Source organism: Taeniopygia guttata, chromosome 1A (genome assembly GCF_048771995.1).
Source record: "Taeniopygia guttata chromosome 1A, bTaeGut7.mat, whole genome shotgun sequence".
Lineage (NCBI taxonomy): Eukaryota > Metazoa > Chordata > Aves > Passeriformes > Estrildidae > Taeniopygia > Taeniopygia guttata.
This window is the reverse complement of record NC_133025.1, coordinates 59336564-59357708: the sequence shown is the minus strand read 5'-3', so window position 1 is coordinate 59357708 and position 21145 is coordinate 59336564. Positions and strand designations below refer to the sequence as shown.

General features: G+C 51.0%; 1 protein-coding gene across 1 annotated transcript in view; it reads left to right on the top strand.

Annotated features, from left to right (window-relative positions):
• Nucleotides 1-12404: 12404 nt before the first annotated feature.
• Nucleotides 12405-21145, top strand: part of LOC116806645 (nuclear pore membrane glycoprotein 210) — a 47090-nt gene continuing 38349 nt past the window's right edge. Inside the window, 3 exon segments of the mRNA XM_072923632.1 lie at nt 12405-12596; nt 19794-19930; nt 20709-20840. Of these exon segments, the coding sequence (XP_072779733.1) occupies nt 12442-12596; nt 19794-19930; nt 20709-20840 (424 nt within the window). The 5' untranslated portion in view covers nt 12405-12441.

The window sequence follows — 21145 nt, the reverse complement described above, 5'->3', positions numbered from 1 at the left end:
ATAAGACTGCCTTATTTTCTTTGGAAACTTTCAGATCTGCTCAGAAGATTTTCAAAATCTGTATAGTTTCTAAATTCTAGTCATCCTTTTGTCTGTTCAAACATGATCTGCCCCACAGCTTTGGGATCTGTGCCAGAGGCTCTGGGAGGGTAGGGAGGGCAGTCACCAGGGATTGGCAGGCTTTGGAAATTCCTCATCCCTCTCTCTGGCCCCTGGTTTTCCTCTTTTTATGAATGGAAGAGCACATGTCCAACTCCTCCCAGTGTCTTCTTCACTGGAAACCCTCCGTGCCTTGATTCCTTCTCTGACATTCTGCTGCACCTGGGAAAGCAGTGGGAAAACCCAAGGCTTTGTGTGAAGGTCCCTCCCACAGCACTTCACCTGAGGTGCACAGGTAGGCTGCCCTGGCTCTACCACACCTCATCCAGAACACCTGGAAACTCTTCCCTCCCCATTCACACATTCCCCTGCCTTGTCCTCCTCATCCCACAGGGATGCATAGAGGGGCTGTCACACTTCACGGTTTGGTAGCCCTGATACCACATTCCTGACTGGAATGGGGTGACCCTGGGGCAGTTTTGGCCTGCATGTCCTGCCTCAGCACACCCAGGTTCTCTGCTGACATCTGGGCTCATCTCTGCAGCTTTGCTGTCCTGCACCGGCAGTTTGCTGAATAAAATCATCCCCTAGAAAGGACATGTGACACAAGCCCAGGAGTCAGCAGCACCACGGGAGAGTTCAGCAAGGTGCCCTGGGGACAGCCAGGCCAGGCAGGGGAAGGTGGGGGGACCACAGGGCCTCACTGAAGCAGCTACATTGTACAACACAAAAAATAAGGCTAAATAAATGCTGGGATGAAATACAGCACTGCTGGGACTGCTCCATTTAGCAAATAACAGTTGTGAGGGAAATTTACAGATGTACTGGGTACATCTGGGAACTGGGGCTCCTGCTGGAAGTCTTCAGTCTTGAAGCTCCCAGTTCCCAAAGCTCGTAACTCCTTCCCAGCAATGGCTCCTGGGGCAGGGAGAGGGGTGGAAAGTCAAGGATGGGGCAGAGATCAGAAGGAGCTGGGGAGCTCAGAGAGGTCTTCAAGGGGAAGAGGATTTGTCTGAAAGGCCCTCCCTTTTCTGGTCATCTTGGCAACTCTGGCAGGTTTAACAGGAGGTTTGTCTGGAAACAAGACAGGGAGACATCAGCATGATGGGTGCTGGCATATTCCTGTCTTAGGCTTTGCAGAGAGAGATTTGCTGTTTCCCCATAGGCCACAGAGGATTTTAATATGAGGTCAACTTCACTTTGTCTCCCCAAGCTTGCATCCAGCCTGTTCCATGGCCTCTGGCTCTAAGAAATGCTCTCCTGTGCACCCTGCTTCCTTCCCTCAGATCAATGGCTGATGTGCCAGCAGCTCCTGCTCCAGAAGGGCAGCACATGATGAAGGTGCCACCCCTGCAGCTGAAAAGAAGGTTCCTTTTGCCATGGCATTCCAGGAGGTCATAAGGCACATCATCAATGGAGTCTGAAAAAAAGAAAAATTAGGGGCTGAGGCAGCTGCATTTACCAGTGTGGGCAGTCCAGGGAGAACTGCCTGGACCTGATCCAGTTTGTGGATCAGAGCCAGAAATAGGTTCCCTTAGCTAGAAATGAGACCTCTCTACCCAGAGAGCCAGCTGCTTGCCATTCCATTGCTCCCTGGCCACAAGCAGCACTTCATCCATGAGCTCTCACCCCACAGAACCCCTAGGTAACCCTGAAAAGACTTCTTCATTATCAGGGGTAGCAAGAGACCTCCAGATGAGCAGCTAGGGGATTAGGTGAGGAGAAGAACTGAAATAAAATGCGTGTTTTTCCCTGGATTTGTGGAAGACAAAGAGAAAGAAATAAAGGACCCCAAAAAACAAACCCACTTGATGGGAGAGGCAGGTGAGAACCTCTGGTTCAGGAATTGCAGAATGCACTCAACTGCAGCTTGCGGACAAGGATCCTGGCACCTTCCAGCAGCCAGCACTGCCACCTGATCCCAGCACCCTTCACCCTCTGCCCCATGGATTTACACAGGACCCCAAAGCCCCAGTGGTCACTGAAAGGAAAACATCCAACTGTCCACACTTGGCAACCTACTCCTGGGTTCTGCAGCCTGTGGAGAAAGACAAATTCCCTCACTAGAAAACTAAGCAGGTTTGAACTGGGCTTTCTCAAAGCACACTAAAGGCAGAGGTGGGTTTCTCTGTGCTGTTTGGGAAGTGGCACATGAGCCACACGGGAATCCGAGAGAGATTATCAACTCCAGAGGCACCGCTGAGCGCAGCCTCTCCTGACTCCAGCTGGGCTCCAGACCCGAGGTGACCTGTGCCTCCAAGAGGGGCCAGAGTGACCTGCACTGACCAGGCCCGCCACAGCTCCGTGTAAGGAGGAAGGGAGGAGAAAAGCACGTCTTCAGCTTCCTGTCTTCTTCCTGCAGTATCTCCCCGTTTCCCTTTCCTACTCCCGGTTCTCACAAGCATTCCCAACACACACTTGGGATGATATAGGACTCAAAACCTCAGCAACTTTTCTTGGCTTGACGCAGCCTTCCCGCGAAGCAGCGTTTCACCAGCAGAGGTTTTAACGCCAGGGATGCTGACGGGAGAGGCGGAGGGTTCTGCTACCTGACTCAGGGCGTGCTGCTGGGGCGCCCGACTCGGGGGCCACCCCCGCCACGGAGCCCTCTCCCCAGATGTGGCAGGGACAGCGCTGGTCCCACAGGCCGGGTCCCCGCCCGCCTCCGCGCACTACGCGCTGCTCCCCGCACCGCCCCGGGGCCCCGCTCCCGAGAGCGCTCCCGCACCGCTCCTGGGGCTCTCCCGCCGCGGGGAACGGCGCCGGAGCCGCGCCGGGATGGGGCGCGAGGATGGGATGCTGGGATGAGATGCGGGGATGGGATGCGGGGATGGGATGCTGGGATGAGATGCGGGGATTGGATGCGGGGATGGGATGCTGGGATGGGATGCTGGGATGGGATGCTGGGATGAGATGCTGGGATGAGATGCGGGGATGGGATGCGGGGATGGGATGCGGGGATGGGATGCTGGGATGAGATGCGGGGATGGGATGCAGAGCCGGGGATGCGTTGCGCGTTTGGGGCGCGGGGATGGGGCGCTCGCCGAGCCCCCGCCGGCCCCCCGGAGGAGCGGCCGCCGTTATTTAAGCGCATCCCGACGGCGGCGGGGGAGGCGGGGAGCGGCGGGCCCGGCGCAGGGACGGCCCGCGCCCCTGCCCATGCCCGGCTCCGAGCGCGGCGGGGGGCGCGGGCGCTGCCAGACGACGGGCGAGCCGGGCTGCGGCTTGGGCAGGGCGGGACGGCAGCGGGGACAGCGCCGTGCGCCCGCGCGGCGGGGCCCGGGCGGCTCCGGGCGGCTCCGGCTCCCCCGGCCGGCGGCCCTGCCCTCGCTGGACGGCGGGGGCCGAGCGGCAGCAACGGCGGCGCGGGGCCGCCGCCCGCCCGGGCAGCCGCGGCTCTAGGAGGGGACGCGCGGGGCCGCGGGGCGCCGCTTTCCGCCGGGTATTTATTCCTCCCCTCTCGCTTAAGTTGCCAGCGGAGCGCGCTGGCCGGCGCCTGCCCCCCCCGCGCCGCGGCGGTGCGGGGCGGCCATGGAGAGCCCCGCCGAGAACCCCAGCAAGGCGGCCGAGTACCTGAAGGAGCTGAACAAGATTATCGAGACGCAGCAGGAGCTGCTGGAGAAGCAGAAGCGGAGGATCGACGAGCTGGAGCAGCAAGTGGCCAAGTTGTACCACGAAGATGCCCGCCTGCAGGACGAGCATCACCGGCACCTGGCCACATGCCGGCTCCAGCAGGGCGTCTCCCCCGCGCCCCCGGGGATGCTGAGCGCCATCCAGGAGAACGCCAGGCACGAGAAGTAAGCGCTGTCCGCCTTTCTTTGCCCCTTTTTCGGGCAGGAGGTTTCCCTAGCGGGGCTTCCCTTCCCTTTCCCCTCCTGCCTTCGGCCGCCCGAAGCTGGGAGCAGCGGGACTCCCTGCGGGGTGTGGCCCGGGTCGAGCCCCGGGCGGCTCGGGGGACAGCGCTGGGCTGCAGAGGGGTGGCCCCAGCCTCGCTGTCCGTGTCTCGCTCGCTCCCTGGCCGGGGTCCCGGGGACTTTCGAGCCCGGGCTCTCCGGCCGCCCCACCGGCCGTGCCCGCCGCTGTCGCAGCGGCCGCCGCCGCCCCGGGCCCCTCTGCCCGCGGCGCTGGGGGGATGCCCCGGGCAGAGCCGCGGTAGCGGGGCGCTGGGAGCGGCGAGGCGAGCCCTGCCCTTCTCCCCGAGCGCCGCGGGCAGCGGGGAGCCAGCGTGGGGAGCCGCTCGCCCCCCGGGAGGTGCCCCGAGGAGCGGCCTTTGGCTCCGGCCGCTATCGAAAGTGACCCGGCCAGGGGTCAGTAAACATTGGCCGCTCGCCACCGGCGGGCTGGCCCGGGCCAGCGCCAGCTCGCCCCGTTCGGGCCGCCTTCGCTCCCGGCCGCCGCATCTATTCCGGCCTCTCTAAGCTGTAACTAATCGTCTGCGTTTCCCCAGCGCTGGGAAAGCCGCTTAGTTACGCGGCTCCGAAGCAGTAGGGATTCGGGAATAGCAAGAACTGAGGTCGGCGCTTTCCCGGCGTGTTTTTACTTCTGGAAAAGTATTTAAGGCTTGGCTTTCCCGGAGCGGAGTGGGAAAAGCATGCATGGGATTACGAGCCCACTTCGCTGCTTGACACAGCACAATGGGTTGTTTGTGATCCGCCGCGCTCGAATTCCTCAGGTTTATAAATACAGACGCGGCGGCTCCCGGCCGGGATGCGGGATAGGGATGCGGGAGACGGCATCGCCGGAGGGAGGGCGAGCCCCCGACCGAGCTCCGGCCGCGGGCTGCCCGGGCTGCCCGGGGTGCCCGGGGTGCCCGTCCCGCTGCGGGGGGCGCCGCTCGCTCGCTCGCTCGCTGCCGGGGCGGAGCAGCGGCTCGGGCAGTCCCGCTGGGCTCGGCAGCATCTCCCTGCGGGGAGCGGGGTTGGGCAGGGATGTCCCGGGAGCTCCGGCGGCAGGTTGGAAGCGCTGCTGCCGCTGCTGTGCTCGGAGTGGGCAGCGCTGCTGCTCCGAAGCAGCGTTTCCTCAGTGCTGCTGTGGAGGCTTCAGAAGGGTCGCTGGTCACTCAGTGTCCCCTTTGCCTGCTCCTGTTCTCAAGCCTTGCCCCTGGCCAGGGAGCAGGCTGGGATGGAAGTTGCTCTGCCTCCCCAGAGCCCTTCTTGCTGTCAGTATTAACAGGGCTTCTTTCTCTGTGATGCTGTCTTTTTTATAAACAGAAATGTCTCTCTGAAAAGAAATAGCTCCTTTAATAAACTGGAGAGCATGCTGTCATTTATCAATCAATCAATCCCTTAAGGAGCAAAAGGTGTTTCCAGGAAACATGGAATATTTACACTAATCCTATCCTGTGCCTTCCTGTCCAGTATCCGAGGATTTTTGTGGCTGTGCTTGTAGTACAAGATGTCAACTCAGCTATCTTGTCCCATTTGTCTCTTGTAAATGACATTACCAAAAATTGTACAAATGGCTTGCCTTGTTTGATAATATTTCTCCTCTGCAGCCCAGGACTCATTTGCAGAGCCCTCCTTAGGCAGGCAGCTCTGAAGACTCAGAGGCTTTTAAGTCTCTTAAGTGGATTTGATGCTGGGATCAGAATTAATCTGGGATATTTATGGCAGAGTGGTATTGCTTTGAGGCGTAGCCTGGGGGCTTACTGGGGAAGCTGGGAGCCAGCCCTGTGCATCTGGCCAGGCCCTTGGCCCACGTGCCTGCCTAGTGAGCCACAGCTTCAGAGCCACCTTCAGCTGGGCAGTCCCGTTGTCCCCTCTCCTCCCCTAAATTGTTCTCCCGTGGGAGGGAGCCCCTCTCTGCAGGTGGCCCTGCCTGGATGGGTGGGTGCATCACACCCATGGCTCTGGCACAGGGGCTGTGCTGTGGCTGCCAGGGCAGGGACAGGAGCCACTCATGGCATCAGTTTATTCTCTGGCTGGATGCAAAAGATGAAGGAAGTCTCCAACCTGGAAAAATAGAGAATAACACCCTTGTATTAAAGGCTTCTCCCAGTTGCACGGTTCCCTCAGCTCCCTGACAGTCCAACCTGCAGGTTCCAGGAGTCTGGAGCTTCGCTCTCAGAAGCTCAGCCTCAGTTTCCTCAGACCGGATTGTCCCACCCACCTTGGGAATGTGTGTGAGGCGCATTTGGATACCTTCTTTGCTGAAGTTCAGTGTCAGGTGCCAGTGATGCTGAAATGGGCAGCGACCACGGCTCTTCCTGACACTTTTGTACTTCAAAGCTAAAAATAATGGAATCATTTTTAAAGGAAACTGGGCTTCTTTTAGTCAGATACACGAGGGCTTTTAGAAGTTGTATTGTACCTTGACTTAAACAACTTTTCTAAACTGCTTAGGCCCCTGGCCTGTAGCAGCTCCACCTGTGTGAGGTGGCTGTGGCTCCCTGACAGGCATCCCATATTGTCAGATGGGGTTAACTGGTATAAAAAGAAGTATGGAAAAGTTACATGAGATAATATGGCTATGGTTAGGTCTTAATAAAAGATTGTAAGGAAACCTGACAACCAAAACAACAAAATCCCCACCAGTCCTAAAAGTTTTCTGTTCTTACAATGGAAGGAATAGACAGGTGAAGACTGCTTAAATAATTTGGAAAAGCTGGTGTAGTTATAGAAATTCTGTAGCTTGTGAAGAGAGGAACTGTTACTGGGCCCTGAGATAGACTTCTGGAAGAAAGAAACTCAGTCCAATAATATGTATATAAATACATAAAAACAATCTGGTTTATGCACTTCCAGAAAATCCCAGAGTGGAAAAAAAGTTTCTTTTGTGCCAGTTGCTGATGGAAGAAGGAAGGGAAGAGCAGAGGGCTGGGTGAGCAGGTGCAGGTATGCTCCTTATCCTACAAGGACAGACCAAAAAGTGTTTGGGGTTGGTCCCAATAATTTTACAATGATTTGCTGAGAGCAAATCAACATTAAAATGCACTGTTTGAAATGAGAATAGTTGATAACAAGGCTTTGTTAGATGTGATGAATCAGCATGAGGAAGATAACAATAGGTGTTTAACTCATTAAGGTGTTTAACTCTGAGTTGCATAAGACTAATTTTGAGTGAATCCATTTCATTTAATGTTTGAGAAGCAGCAAGAGCATCTAGAGCTCAGCTCCTTGGTGTAATTTGATAATGCACCTTCTTTTTGAGGTGTAAACCCAAATGCACTGCATTTTCTCACATCTCTACAAGGACAGATTCGTGTGTCTGAGAATTCAGTACTGTCCTCTCGCAGCTCAGCGAGGGATGTTTGTGCTTAACCTAATCAAGTTTAAAACTGTGCTGTTTTTCCACAGAAGTGCCTGGTGAGAGGCTGAGGAGGAAGGAGAGCAGAGTTGTCTGCTGAGACAGAACAGTCTGGAGGGGCTGTTGTTTGCAGCTCGGTCTGAGTTCTGCACCTGGCCTGGCTGATTTATTTTTACATGAATCTGGGGCTGCTTTTGTTCTCTGAGCCCCGCTTTGGAGCTGTAAGATGCCCCAGAGTGTCTGGGAGCTGCTCTGGTCTGGGTGAGGTGTGCTGGGAGCAGCGGAGTCGCTGAAGTTGTTGCTCTGGTGACAGTCACATGGGAAAGCTGTGTTGTGCCCTACATAAAGCCAGCTTGTGACTTGGCCTGTGGCTGCTGGGAGCTGCCCTGCACAGCCTCAGCAGCAGGCCAGACATTGCATTAGTGTAGAGACCAGCAGGGCTTGTTTTTTGCTCCCTCCAGAGATGTCCTTTGCTAAGGCAGGCTGTTCAGATGACGTAAATCCCATCTCCCTGCCTGCGCCGCACTCGAGCAGCAGCTTGTTTGTGTTTGGTGTGCTGGAGTGGAGGTACCCAGCAGCTGCTCAAACAGGCTTGTGCTTGGGAAGGCTTCTGCTTTCTCTGCCTCCTTGGTAGCAGGGATGGAGATGAGGCACTGCTGCTGGATCCTGTTTCCCCAGCAGCTGCTGGGGGCAGCGTGGTTTGTGGCTGGAAGTGGGCAGTGCCAGCGCAGTTCTCAGCAGGGATGCAGCTCTGCCTGCTTATCTGGCTCAGCTGCTGAGGAATGCATCCCTGTGGGAAGCACAGGCTGTGTCCAGGGTGAGCAGGGTATTCCTGCAGAGTGCTGTGTGTCCTGTCAGCCCTGTAGCAGGTTGGGATGGTGTAATTCCACCTTTGGGCAGAAACTTTCACCTTCAAATAACTTATAAGAACCCTGTTCGCTTCATTTTCAATCCACAACTGGAATGGTGGGACTGCTGAGCCCTGAGAGTGAGGGTTTCACACTGAAGGGAGTGCTTTTGCTTTTGAAGCCCTAATTTTGGGGCCATTATTTTGATTTGGACAGCAGCACAGGGGTGAGCATCCCTTAGAACAGGCTTTTCTGGTGCTGGCAGGCTGCAGGGAATCAATAGTGTGAGGATGTGCAAGAAGATGTGAACTTGCTAACTAAACTCAGCTAAATTATTCTGGATCTCTGAAATATTGGCAAATTCTTGTACTTAATATCTGCTAAACATTAAGCTAAATGATAACACATAAAGACAAATTCATTTGAAAAGCTGATATGTGCTGTATAATCAATAAATCAAGGCAGGGAGGGGGTGCCAGGAGCACAGGGATGACAGAGCAGAGTGCTGCTATCAATAAAGTTCCTGGGAAGTCGGGGGGGGGGGGGGGGGGAGGGAGAATATGGTCCAGAAAGAGAACAGCAGAAGTAGGTTTTGTTTTGGGAGAGAAGAACCAGTGTAGCAGACAGTAACCCGTCCTGTACACAACAGCTTTAAAGATGTTTTCAAAACTTGAAGTAAATATGCTCCATTTAGAGCAGTGCAGTGCTAAAGAGTTACCAGGACTTGCTGGATCTGGAATCCTCCTCTGTTGAAGCTTTTTATTCTGCTGACACAGAACACAGCTTCTGAGCTCCCCAACTTCGCAGTTGTGTTCTGAACTTCAAGAACAAAGGACATTTTCATACTCCTTGGTGCTTTGATAGAATTCTTTATGAATTCACTCTTGAGGAAACTGAAAAGCACTTCCAGAGATGCACTTTTGGAAAAGATCTGGAAATGTGCATGGATGCTGGGGCCTGGTGAGCCAAGGAGAGCTGCTGTGATTCCTGAGAGCCAGGTATGTGCCTGAACATCCCCTTCCCTCTCTCCCAAGCCTCCCTCCGAGCCAGCCTGGATCTGCTGCCCTGTGCACACAACACGTGTGGAGCTGACAGCAGGACACTGCTGGCTGTCCCCACCCAAGGAGGGAAAAGGAAGGCCTCTCCTGGTCTGTAGTGCCAGTCTTTGCTGGGTTTTGCCAGAAACCACAGCAGCCAGAGGAGCAGGGTGGCCCCTGTGTAAGGAGGAGCTCCCTGCAGCACTTCGGTCCGTCCTTGGCTCCTCAGAACTTGGCAAGTTTGGGTTGGAGCATCAGGCAATGATTTTGGGATCAACCCTAAAAGTCAATGCTGCTTCTGAAGACCTGAGCTTCCTGCTGGGTGAGGGATGCTGAGCTTTGTCCACTCCAAGTGACAAACCTTTGGCAGGAGGTGAAGAGCAGACATGCACATTTCTGAACCTTGCAGCCTTCTTGTCTTGGTTGTTTGCTTAGGAAGACAAGTCTTCTTCAGTCCTTAGGGAAGCTGTGTTCTGGCAAAAAAATCAGTTGCAGTTTTTTTGAAAACCTGAAGCAAAATAGAACACACCCAAAGAAGTGTCTTCAGGAAGAGCTGATTGGAGGGCAGATCACAGAAGCTCTGAAAGAAAGAGAGTCAGGCATTTCAAGGTATTTTCCTACAGCATACTTATAGGAGACTAAATTATTAACATTGAAATAGTGAATTCTTAAATCTTCCTTGCAAGCAGCATCTCAAAAAGCTTCATTTGATTTTTCAGACCCAGCAGAAGGAGTTGGCTGTTCATGTGCTGGTCAGTGGTGCTGATCTGAGCCCAGTGTCTCATGCTCAGGGTTTGTGCAGAGGCTGTGCCTTCCTCCAGGGATTTCTTAGGGGCAGGAGGAGCAGCCCCTGTTTGACACTGCTCAGTTTGGTGGCTGTGATGTACTGCAGACCCAGAGAGCATCACAGTGCACTGAACTTCCCTGGAGTTCATGGCTCAGCTGGGGTCACTGCCTCCAGTCTGGGCAGAGCTGCCCCAGTTTGGGGGCTCAGCTGGGGTTGCCATCCGCAGTCTGGGCAGAGCTGTCCCCAGAGCAGGCAGCCTGTGCCAGTGGGTTTGTTCCAAGGGGCTGTGCTCTGCCCCAGGCTCCTGCGTGCAGGTGCAGGGAGGTCAACACATTGCTGCAATGCATGACTTACAATTCAAGGGAGCACACAATTCACTTGGTAATTTTACCATATAATGGAAACTGTAGATTTGCTCATCAATGTCCCCTGCCTTACTCTGTTCTTAAAACCACTAGGTATGCACTGAAAGGTGTGTTGGATGTTTACTTGCAATACTTCACTGTCATGTTTCATCAATAAGCTTTAAGGTCCCAACTGCACCTTGCTGATCCTTATGAAAATAACTCAAGTCTAAGAAGTATTTGCTACTGGAAAATTATTCTTCTCGCATTGAATACTCATCACCACCGCTACTGATGAGAGAAAGGAAATAAATTCTGAGATTGCACACTCTGCTTTTAAAGCTAGGAAGTATTAGGATACAAACATTTCCTCACCTCATTCACAACCCAGGCTGCAAAATACTCATTATCTTACCTCTTATTTACTCAGTTGTAATTGTACTAACTGTAAACATATTGTACTCTTTAGCCATGGGCAATTTTTTACATTCCTCCCTAATATCCCAGTCTTCCCAACATGTCTACAAAGAAAGCTTCCAACTTCACTGAGAGAAATAGTAAAGAAGATAAACAACCCTCAGGATTTTGGGGAGTGATTTAAAGTGCAAGAGCTTGATTTGCCAACACCTTTAATATCGCACATCTTTCTAGGCCCAGCCTCTATTAACTTAAATTTCAGCTGCATAATTCAGCTCTTCTCTAAATCAGACCATACAATTTCATGATCGTTAATCAGAAAATGAGTAATACACGCACAGAAGCTGCAGGGAGAACTGAACTGTCCAGCAGCACACATTCCTCTGGGATAGAAAGTGGAACAGCATTGCTGAGGTACTGATAAATAAAACATGAGCTGAATAAATAGTGCAAAAAGTGCTCCTATGTAAAGAGAATGACCTGTATAAGTTTACTTGCTTAGAATAAATGAGAACTGGTTAACTTCGGTAATACCACCTCAATTAAAGCTGGGTAAACTCTTAGCTCGTGTCCCTGGACAGCAAGCTGATCTTCTGAGTAGGATCTAAGGATCTTTTAAGGATCTCCAACATGCATGTGACCTTCCTGAAATCCATTCTCCTGATGCATACGTGTACCATGCTTCTGTCATAGGTAAGGACAAGCAGATCCTTTGCACATGGAGCATCACTCATACAAGGAAAGGCTGGGACAATTGGGTTTGTTCAGCCTGGAAAAGCTTTGGGGTAACTTAATTGTGGCCTTCCAGTACCTTAAGGAATTGACAAAAAAGATGGGGAGAGGCTGGGCCTGGGGTTACAAGAAAAGGGAGGGTGGCTTCAAACTGAAAGAGAGGGGTTTGAGATTAGATGTTAAGAAGAAATTCCTCCCTGTGAGGGCGGAGAGGCCCTGGCACAGGTGCCCAGAGCAGCTGTGGCTGTCCCTGGATCCCTGGCAGTGCCCAAGGCCAGGTTGGACAGGGCTTGGAGCAGCCTGGGACTGTGGAAGGTGCCCAGGGCGAGGGCAGGAGTCGGTGATTTAAGGCCCCTTCTGACTGAAACCATTCTGAGATGCTGTGGTAATGAATGAACAGTTTCTCAGCATAGCTGTTAGCACCAGTGTGTCCGAGGAACATGAAGGGGGCCAGGAAGGCCAATGGCACCCAGCTTGTTCCAGCACTGCTGTGGCAGCAGGACCAGGGCAGTGACCGTCCCTCCGTGCTGGGCTCAGCTGAAGCCACGCTTCGAACCCTGTGTTCAGCTTTGCTACCCGCGACATAACAGACATTGAGGTGTTGGAGCCTGGCCGGGGAAGGGGAAGGGTCTGGAGCACGACTCCTACGAGACACTGGGGGTTAGGCCCGGAGAAAATGACGTTTTTCAAACAGCCGGCGCCTGGCCATTGGCACCGCGTGAGTTCCCCTAAGGGAGGGCGGTGCTGCCCCGGGGGGCGGAGGGCGGTGCGGCCCCGGGGCGCGAAGGGAGGGGGGAGGCTGTGCCCTGCCCCCGAGCCACCCTGCCCGGCCCAGCCCAGCCCGGCCCAGCCCTGCCCTGCCCGGCCCAGCCCCGCCGCTCCCGCCGCTCCCGCCGCTCTTTCGCGCCCCGCACGGTCCCGCCGGCGGCAGCATGGCTCCCCCCGCGCCCGGGGCGCTGCCTCTCCTCCTCCTCCTCCTGCACCTCGCCGCCTCCTCCAAGCTCAACACCCCCAAGGTGCTGCTCCCTTTCACCCGCGGCACCCGCGTCAACTTCACGCTAGAGGCCAGCGAGGGTTGCTACCGTTGGTGAGTGCAGGTGCCGCCGCCCTTTGTCCGTTCTCCCCCGCCGGCACCTGCGGCGGCTCCCCGGCCCACGCCGGGGCCCTGACGGCTCCCAGGCAGCCGGGCCCTCTCCCACCGCTCTCACCTCGCTGCTGGCAGGTTTGGGCGGCCCAGCAGTGCGGGAGCAGGCATGGAGAGCATCCCGAAGGGGAAAGGTTGTTTGTTGTCTGTAGTGGGGGTTCAACCCGCTGGAGGGGGGCAGTGTCTGCAGGCCGGGCCCTGAGCAGGAGGTCCCTGCTTGTAAAAGAAGCTTCCCGCCATGGCTCCGTGCCCGACATGTGCCTCTCACCGCTGTGCACCCACCCACACACCCCACACGTATTCACCTGCTTCTCTCTGTACCTCACACCCCCCAGCTGCTGCTCTCTGTACCCCCCCCACACACTCCACCTGCTGCTCCAGGTACCGTGCCCACTGTGCCTCCACACCCGCACTGCTCACCCTGCCGCCCCGCACTCCCGCAGTGCCACCACACACATGGCCACAGTCCCAAGTGTGCGGGGACAGCGCCCAAAGTGCTGCTGCTGTGGAAATACCCCTTCTCTTGCTGTGCTCAGTAATGAAATACCCCTTCTCTTGCTGTGCTCAGTAACGAAGGTCCTGACAGCTCTGAGCTCAGGCTGTGGACATAAAGGAGTCATAGCTAAGTCGGGAGCTTCTCACTGCTGCTGCAAGTGTAGGTAACAGCGCCCTCAAGACTCCACCTGGGAATAGTGAAGTCGAGTTTCAAAAGTGAAAGCTTTCCCAGTTTTCTCAGTGTTGAGCAGGTGGGGTGTACTCCAGGAACTTCTGGCTGGAAGCCCCCTTCCTGCCTGGCACGGGGGAGGACTGGGTAGTGTTGAGCGCAGAGGCTGAAGGCAAATCCCACAGCATGGGCAAATTTAGAAAGCTCATGGTAGTCTTCATGTTGAACAAATGTTGCCAACTCGTTGTCCTTTCTGTCGAGCTCTAGAGTGGTAACTTAATCAATAATAAGCAGGAGGTACCCACCTGAAAAAGAAGCAGCAGTTGAGGTATGTCTAGGATGATTCTTCCTTGTGTGCAGCAGTTTCCAGTTTTTTTGTGTGTTGCAGTTACTGAAATAGATCTCAAAGGGCTATATTTTAATTCTCTTTGTTTCTTTGCTTGGTTGTTGTACATTTCTCAATCTCTGAGCTGGGAACAACCCTTTGGTCTGTTACAATTTATATATTTGAGGATGCTTGTGCAGAAGAGCAGTAATTAAATTTACCCAGAAGTCAACTAAATGAAAATTACTACATGAGATGCTTGTGGTCATGTAATTTAATTTTTAATGGACGGCTTTAGTGAAAATCTCCTAAGTGTGGGTTTTTTCTCTTTCCTTACTAAAATTTTTGAAGGCTGCTGAGTCTTTAAAAGGGTTTGGTTTGTGAGGTAAAGTACATTGCATAAAGCTAAACCCCAAAACTCATCAAAGCACTAGTAAAATCTGGCAGTATAGACTCCCTTTCCTGATTGCCAGTGAGCTGTGAGATGATGCTGGGCTGGCTGCAGCCATTCCTGCACATGCCAGGTGCTATCCCGCTGTCAGAAGCATGGAGATCTTTGCTAATCTCACTGAAGTCTGCAAATGAAAAGATGTAAGATTGTTCTCCAGAGAAATGCCATATTTGATCCACATTCATATCGCCAATGGAAGTGATTTTTGTGCACTTCACAGCATGTTCCATTGGTGCTGTTTGCCATCCTTTTCCATCCTCTCCCTCTGCCCTTCAGAGATGAATTTTGGCTGAGAATTCAGAAAATTACACCTAATTCACCTTCTGTGTGCTGTCATCTTCTGTGGCTTGTAGAATGAGCATTTATTGACTTCTGCTTTGCAAGGCCTGGCAGGATGTGGGTTGTGAAACTCGACGTGTGCTCGGCAAACCCTCCGGAGGAAGCAGGAGCCGTGTGTGTGCCTGAGAAGATGCAGCAGTTGCACCCGGGGCTCTCTCCCTCTGCATCCTTGTCCCCGCAGGCCTGGACCTGTGGGGGGACAGAAGGAATTGTGTCTGGAGGAGCAGCAGCACAGCCACTTGCTGAAACCTGTGCTTCCTGTCTGAAGGAACTGTTACTGGAGAGGGGCTGTCGAACTGAACAAGTTAGGGAGTACCAAATGCACTGGCTTGGGATGGAGTGACTCTTCCTCACATTTGGGAAATGATAGGTGTGTTTGCATGCATGAAAGCAGAGATTTGAATGGAAATGGTCAGATTCAGGCCCTCTGTGTCTGGAGAGGGGACTGGGGGTTTGGGATATGGGAGATTGTGGCCTATGGGAGCTGTTCTGGTTGTACAGCAGCATCTGATAGCTGCTTGACACCTTTTGAAGGTTTGCATTACTCATCTCAAGCATTCAGAATTCAAAGGCAAGTGTCCAATTTCCTGAAAGATGAGTCTATAGCATGTTGTGACTTTACTTTTTCCCAGTTTCCCTTTCAGCCTTCAAGTTTACCTCTGAAAGTAGGATATTTTCAAAGTGATTGTAGTGGTGTCTGAGAATTGAACTGTTTGAGAGGGAATAGGTCAAGTTCTATCATCATCCCAACAGATTGGGAGTAATAGTAAAGTTACAAGCATGGCTCTAAAGTATTTTCTGGATTTCAAAATGCTCATGCCTTCTGGAGTTTGGGTTGCCTTTATATTAAAATTATTTTTTGGAAAAAGCTTTGTTTTCAAAGCAGACGGTGTTTCCATCTGCTAATATTGTATGTGGCACTATTTTCGGGCATAAAATACAGTTTGTGCAGATATATTTAGCATTTATATTGCATCTGTATTTGTCTTTTAACCACCTTAATCCATAAATTACACCTGAAAGAATGAAAGCATTCAAAAGCAGAATTTTCTCCTTGAAACCTGCCATACCATAATAACATTTTTTGGGGGAGGATGGGAAAACACACGCAAAAAAAACCATTTCCCTCCAAGGTACGCTCCATGGCTGGGTATTTGTAGCAGAAATTATCCGCAGTGTACAAATATGTTTACATATTTCATTGTTTCATGGAGTGTAGAACTGAGATCCATGGTGAGGGCTGGTGGAAATGAAGAGGAGTTTATTACCACCGTAATGAAAGGTTTGTGTGTGCTACTGAAGCCCTCACTGAAGGAGTTGTAATGAGGTAATTGCCATGGGAGAGGAGCTGGTGGCACAACAGTAAAGGGAGAGATGCAGTGGCTGAGTGGTGTTGAAGCTGTGGGATGCACAGGTACTTCCAGAGAGCCCAAGCCCACTGCACAGTGCTGCTGTCACAGTAGTTGGCTGGCCAAGCTCATTTTCCAGCTCCTTACCTTGTCGTGGTGTTGTTGTAGATTGATCTTACTTCTCCATCTGCTGGCTTGTGTGCTTTTAAAAATCTGTATCAGTAGTGTTGTTCATTGAGATCTGTTGCTTTGCTCTAAGACCAATAGTCTCATCCCTGGTAATGTGGGAGTTGTGTTGCTTCCTGGATCACCTGTTTTACCACAGGTCTAAAAAAACCTGTCTGACTGTCACAAAAAATGTTGTGTGTGAGCTATTGTTAACTTCCATATTGTGAAGTGACATCTTAAATAATGTTTGTTCTCCCTCTCCCTGACTCACCTGGCTGTGCTTTCCCAGCAGGGCTTCAAGCTCTTGGAAGTGCCAGCAGGAGCTCAGGATTGGTTTGAGGTGTGCTGGGTGGTAAAGTGAGAGGGGCTGTGCTGCTGTGACTCAGGTGTGTGTGTTACCTGAGAGTGTTGGCTCAGAATCAGAGCAGGGGGTGCGAGTCTGTGGCAGAAGTGTTCTGACAGAGCCCAGGAGGCACAAGAAATAATGTTGTTTCTCTTAGCTGATGTTTGAATATCAGTGCAAGTTTACTGTTGAAAAAAACTTTTTCTCAGTCTGAGCATCACTTGCCTGCTAAGGCAGACAGAAGGACTAGGGACTTGTTGATTTTGGGCAATATTTCATTGTTGAACACCCATGAAATAAATGTTCTAGACTTTTGCTCTCTTTTTAGTCCCAAGAGTGGCTATATAATGTCCCCAGTGTATTGGTCAGTCCAATCTTCCCAAACTCTTGGAGTCTTCTACTGCTCCGTTTCCCACTGACTGCATACCGGCCCCAATGCCCAGTAAAATTCTAAAAGATCAGATCAACTGGCAGTCGTAGTGCAGCTCCACAGAGTGGATTTTTGCTGGCTCAGTCAGCTGAGTTTAGTCTGAAGAGCTGACAGAACAGTATAAAACACTGGAGCAATAAGAATCAACAGAGACTTGCCAGGGAGAGAAACAGGAATAAGTGCCTGATCTTTGAACCAACTGATAAATAAATGAAGTATAATCTAGTGGGGTATTGATTGACATGTGGTGTTACAGAACAGTCAATGAAGAACACAGGCCTGGGTTTGGCTAGATGTGTGGCTACAGTCTTGGCACATGGCTCTGTGTCTGAGGCCCTGGAGGGGATGGAAATGGTGAATGAAGCACAAACTGACAAGAGGACTGGCAGCCTCTTTGTTGGTGCCATTCATTCCTCAGCAAGTAGGATTTTTCTCTGAGGGAAATACAAACTGGGGACTTTGGTGAGCTTTTTTCCCCTTCCCTCCTCAGTCTTCTTTCAGGTCCTTCCTTCCTGCCTTGCTGTTTCTTACAGGCACTGGCTTGGAATCCAGAGCAAGTGCCAGAAATGTTTCCCATTGCTGGCTTCTCAGGATCTAATTTTGCCTTCTGACAAGCCCAGCTCTCAATGTCACACACAGTGACATGCTGCTGAAGAGCTGCTGTAGTTGGCAGAGGATCCAAATTGTGGGTTTTGTCACTTAAAGCTGAAGATTCTTTTTCTTGCCCATGTAGGACCCAGTAGTGATCCCAGTGTAGTGCTGCTGTAATCCCCAGCCTGGCTGATTAATGCCTTTGCCTCTCTGTGCTTGGCCCTGCATCCAGGTAGCTGTAAGCAGAATGTGCTTCTGATATTGCTGAATGATAGAGGGGCCATTGGATACTTCCTGTGTTCTGCTGGAAAAAAACACTACTCGAGCAGAATGTTTTTAAATATAAATCCATATGAAACCAAGCCTCAGAAAGGCCAATTGGAGTAAAATTTGTATTAAAAAAAAGACATTCAGCTGATATTCCACCTCTTAAACTATTGCTAGAAGCCAAATAGTGTCTAATCGCAGTTTCTCTACTGCAGTGACTGGCTTTTAGCTGTAAAAGCATGAAAGTTCCTTTAAAATTGGAGAGTGTACGTTTGCAGTTAAAATTTAATTTTTGTTGATGCTTTCCTAGTCTGAAAAGTACCCTGTAATTAGATTCCATTTTACAGCACTGCTATTAGTGCAAACCACAGTGGTTTTGTATTACAATTCATAGCCAGATATTAAAAGAACAAATACAAACCACAGTGAAACCCTTGTTGTGTTGTAAACACAATCAATACCAGACTGTAAGAATGCAAAATCCTCAAAGTAATAACACAAAATCTAATGGCAGAGAGTATTAAGCAGTGTAAAGAGCTAAAAGTCAATTTCTTACATATAATTCTTATTTTAAAATACCTGCATACAGACCTAGTCACATGCCCATGCTCAGCTTCAAAAGCCAACCAGGCAAGTACAGGAAAAGCCTTACTTGTTGTGAATGCTTATATTGTTTAAAGAAACTTGCTAAATGTTGGAAAAGTGTTTCATGGTTTCCTGGGAACAGCAGAACAGCAGGAAAATAACTAATTGCTCACTTTTAATCTCTCAAATAGATTTTAATTTTTTAGAGTAAAGCTGTGTGCTATTAATACAGAAAATAATATTATTTTAGAATAGTATTTTTAGTGTAATCCCTATTAAAGATATGCACATATTTGTGTACATTGTTTAGGTATATAGACTAGATATAAACAAACAATTTTCAGGTTTAAGCTTTTATTTAGTGTTTAAATTGCCCCTTGCATACTGCTGTGGGCTGTTTTTTCCTTGATTAGATAAAGTACTTTGAAATTCTGGGTCAGCAGTTGATATTGTCGTTTCAAAATCCTCTAAAACTACTCCTTATGGAAGCAAAATACTGTTGGGAGCTTAAGGTTCGAAACGGGATTTGCAGTTTTCTTGCAGTGGCTACGAGCAGAGGCCCGTGCTCACCCGGGCTGCAGCTGTTAACTCTCAGATAATTCAGTGCACTGTGATGTGTTATTTTTCAATATATACGATTTTTGTTGAGGAGAAATTCAGTTTTTTGCTGGTGTGGATTTGTTGGTTGTGCCATTAAGAGAAGGAGGTGAAACCTGTGTCTGGGAACTCAGTCATATGTGACATTGCTCTTTGGAACTCCCATCCTGCTCCTTGCTGGGTTAGAGATCCACACAAACCTTGCTGGGTTTTCCCCACACATCCCAGGCAGGCATTTTTGTACATCTTCCAGAGAAAAAGTCCAAGCCATCCAGCTTCCCCAAATTACAGGGGGGAATCCAGTGCCTGGTTTAGGTTGCATTTACCAGAGAGCACAGCTGTCTGCTCTAGAAGTTTTCATCAGAGCTGTGCTATCCGGAGGAGCGATTCCCGAGCAGCTTTGTCACCCATCAGTGCTTGCTTTCATTGTTTTAATCCTTCAAAGAGCCCTTGTGAGCGGATCCCGGGCACACAGCTGTTCTGGGATCCCAGAACCAGCTGTTCTGGGCTGGGTTCCCGAGCAGCTCCCGGCGCTGCCTCTCTCCCTCCCTGGCTCTGGGCTGGGACGGCCCCGGCACAGCCCGGGCACGGGGCTGAAGGGCCGGAGTGACTAGCAAGGGCTTTGGCTGCTGCAGCACTTCACTGGCTCTGCAGTGACCCCACAGATGTGTAGTGCTGCTAGCTCAGATTTACTTTGAAGAGGCTTGGTTTTTAATAACTCTTCAACTTTTGTTGTTGTTTTATCTTGACGGTTTTGGTACACTGGAAGGGAACGCTGGGCTCCACTAAGTAATACCCTGGGCTTGCTCCATGGGTTTCAGGGAAAGTTGATTGATTCCGTGGTGGAGAGAATGGTGAGCTTGCCTGCCCTGCCTCTGCCCTGGGCTTTCCCCATCCTCAGCCCACGCTTGCCTTGGCTGGGGTCCTTGAGGAGCTGCTGCCATCCGCTCTTCCCAAAGGCAGCGGCTGGGCACGCAGCAGGTGCCGGGTGAATTGCTGGGATCCGTGTGCTGACAGCTCCCCACCCGCAGGTCGTCCACGCGGCCGGAGGTGGCGAGCATCGAACCGCTGGGGCCGGCCGGCTGCCTCTGCTCGCAGAGAGCGCTGGTCCAGGCGTGCTCCTCGCAGCCCACGCGCCTCACCACCATCATCTCTGCTGAGGACACATGTGAGTCTGAGCTAACCGCTGCTTCTCGTGCCCGTCCTGCCGTGCTCCACCAGCAAAGCTGAGATCTGGAGCTGCACAGGCACATTTCACTTCCTATGCACAGTCTTTTAGGCTTTCCATCGCCGTGGAAAAGTAAAAAGTATTGTCTTCTGTTTGCCTCAGATAAGTGTTAATTACTTTAATGATACACCCGGGAAAAAGGTAATTCTTAAAACCCCCACCCCCAAAAATCCACAAATAGAGGGGGTGATTGAAATATAAAAAAGTGTGTAATAAAAATGACTAGTGCAAATTCAGCTACTTAGTATTTGAAAAGCTGGAAGATGCTTTAGTGTCTGTCATACAATATACCTGGTTAGTTTTTATAGTGAGAGAGAGGCAAAGCCAGATGGCCAATTAAATGCTGTGCAGTCACTAACTGAAGGAGTTTATGGGCGTTTATTGTCTCTTGGTAAAAGTCATCTCTGGGACATGAGAGCAATGTAGCAACTCTACATAAGCACTCCCAGACAACACCTGTACCTGTCAGTGTAAACGGAGATCAGAGTTTCTGCAGATTTATTCTGCAGTTCAGTGATGAAGGGAACTGTTTTTCTTGCTTTCTGAGCCACTGTTTGAGTATGAGTTTCTTCATGAAGGTCGTGACCAAGTTTCAGTTCCTTCAGTGTCAGTGCCTTGTGTCACTGGCTAAATTTGAGGTACATCTTGACTTATCATTGTTCTTGATGAGCACATCAAGTGTTGTGCTTTCTTGTGCTCTTTCTGATGTCTCTTCAAGTGACTGGAGAAGTGCTTCGCTGTGATGCCATCGTTGATTTAATTCATGGCATTCAAGTTGTGTCCACATCGAGGGAGCTCTACCTTGAGGATTCACCGCTGGAGCTCAAAATTCATGCTTTGGATTCAGAAGGTAAGAGATCTGCTTGTAGGAAATTAAATAGATATTGAAAGTTCTAACTGTCTGATACATGCACTAGCTTTATTTGTCACACTGTTGATTGTTTGAAGCCAAGTGGAGAATTTTAAGGAGTTTCTTTGGATCATACATGGTGAAGTTGTCTGTTATATACTTTTTTTTGAGCTGAAGTAGTCTAAAGAATTTTGCAAAAGGATGTTTTTGTGAACAGTCAGGTATCTGACAGGAGGTTCAGAGGTGATGTTTGAGACCAACCACCTATTGCTCAACCTGTTTAACTACTACACAAACACTTCTGG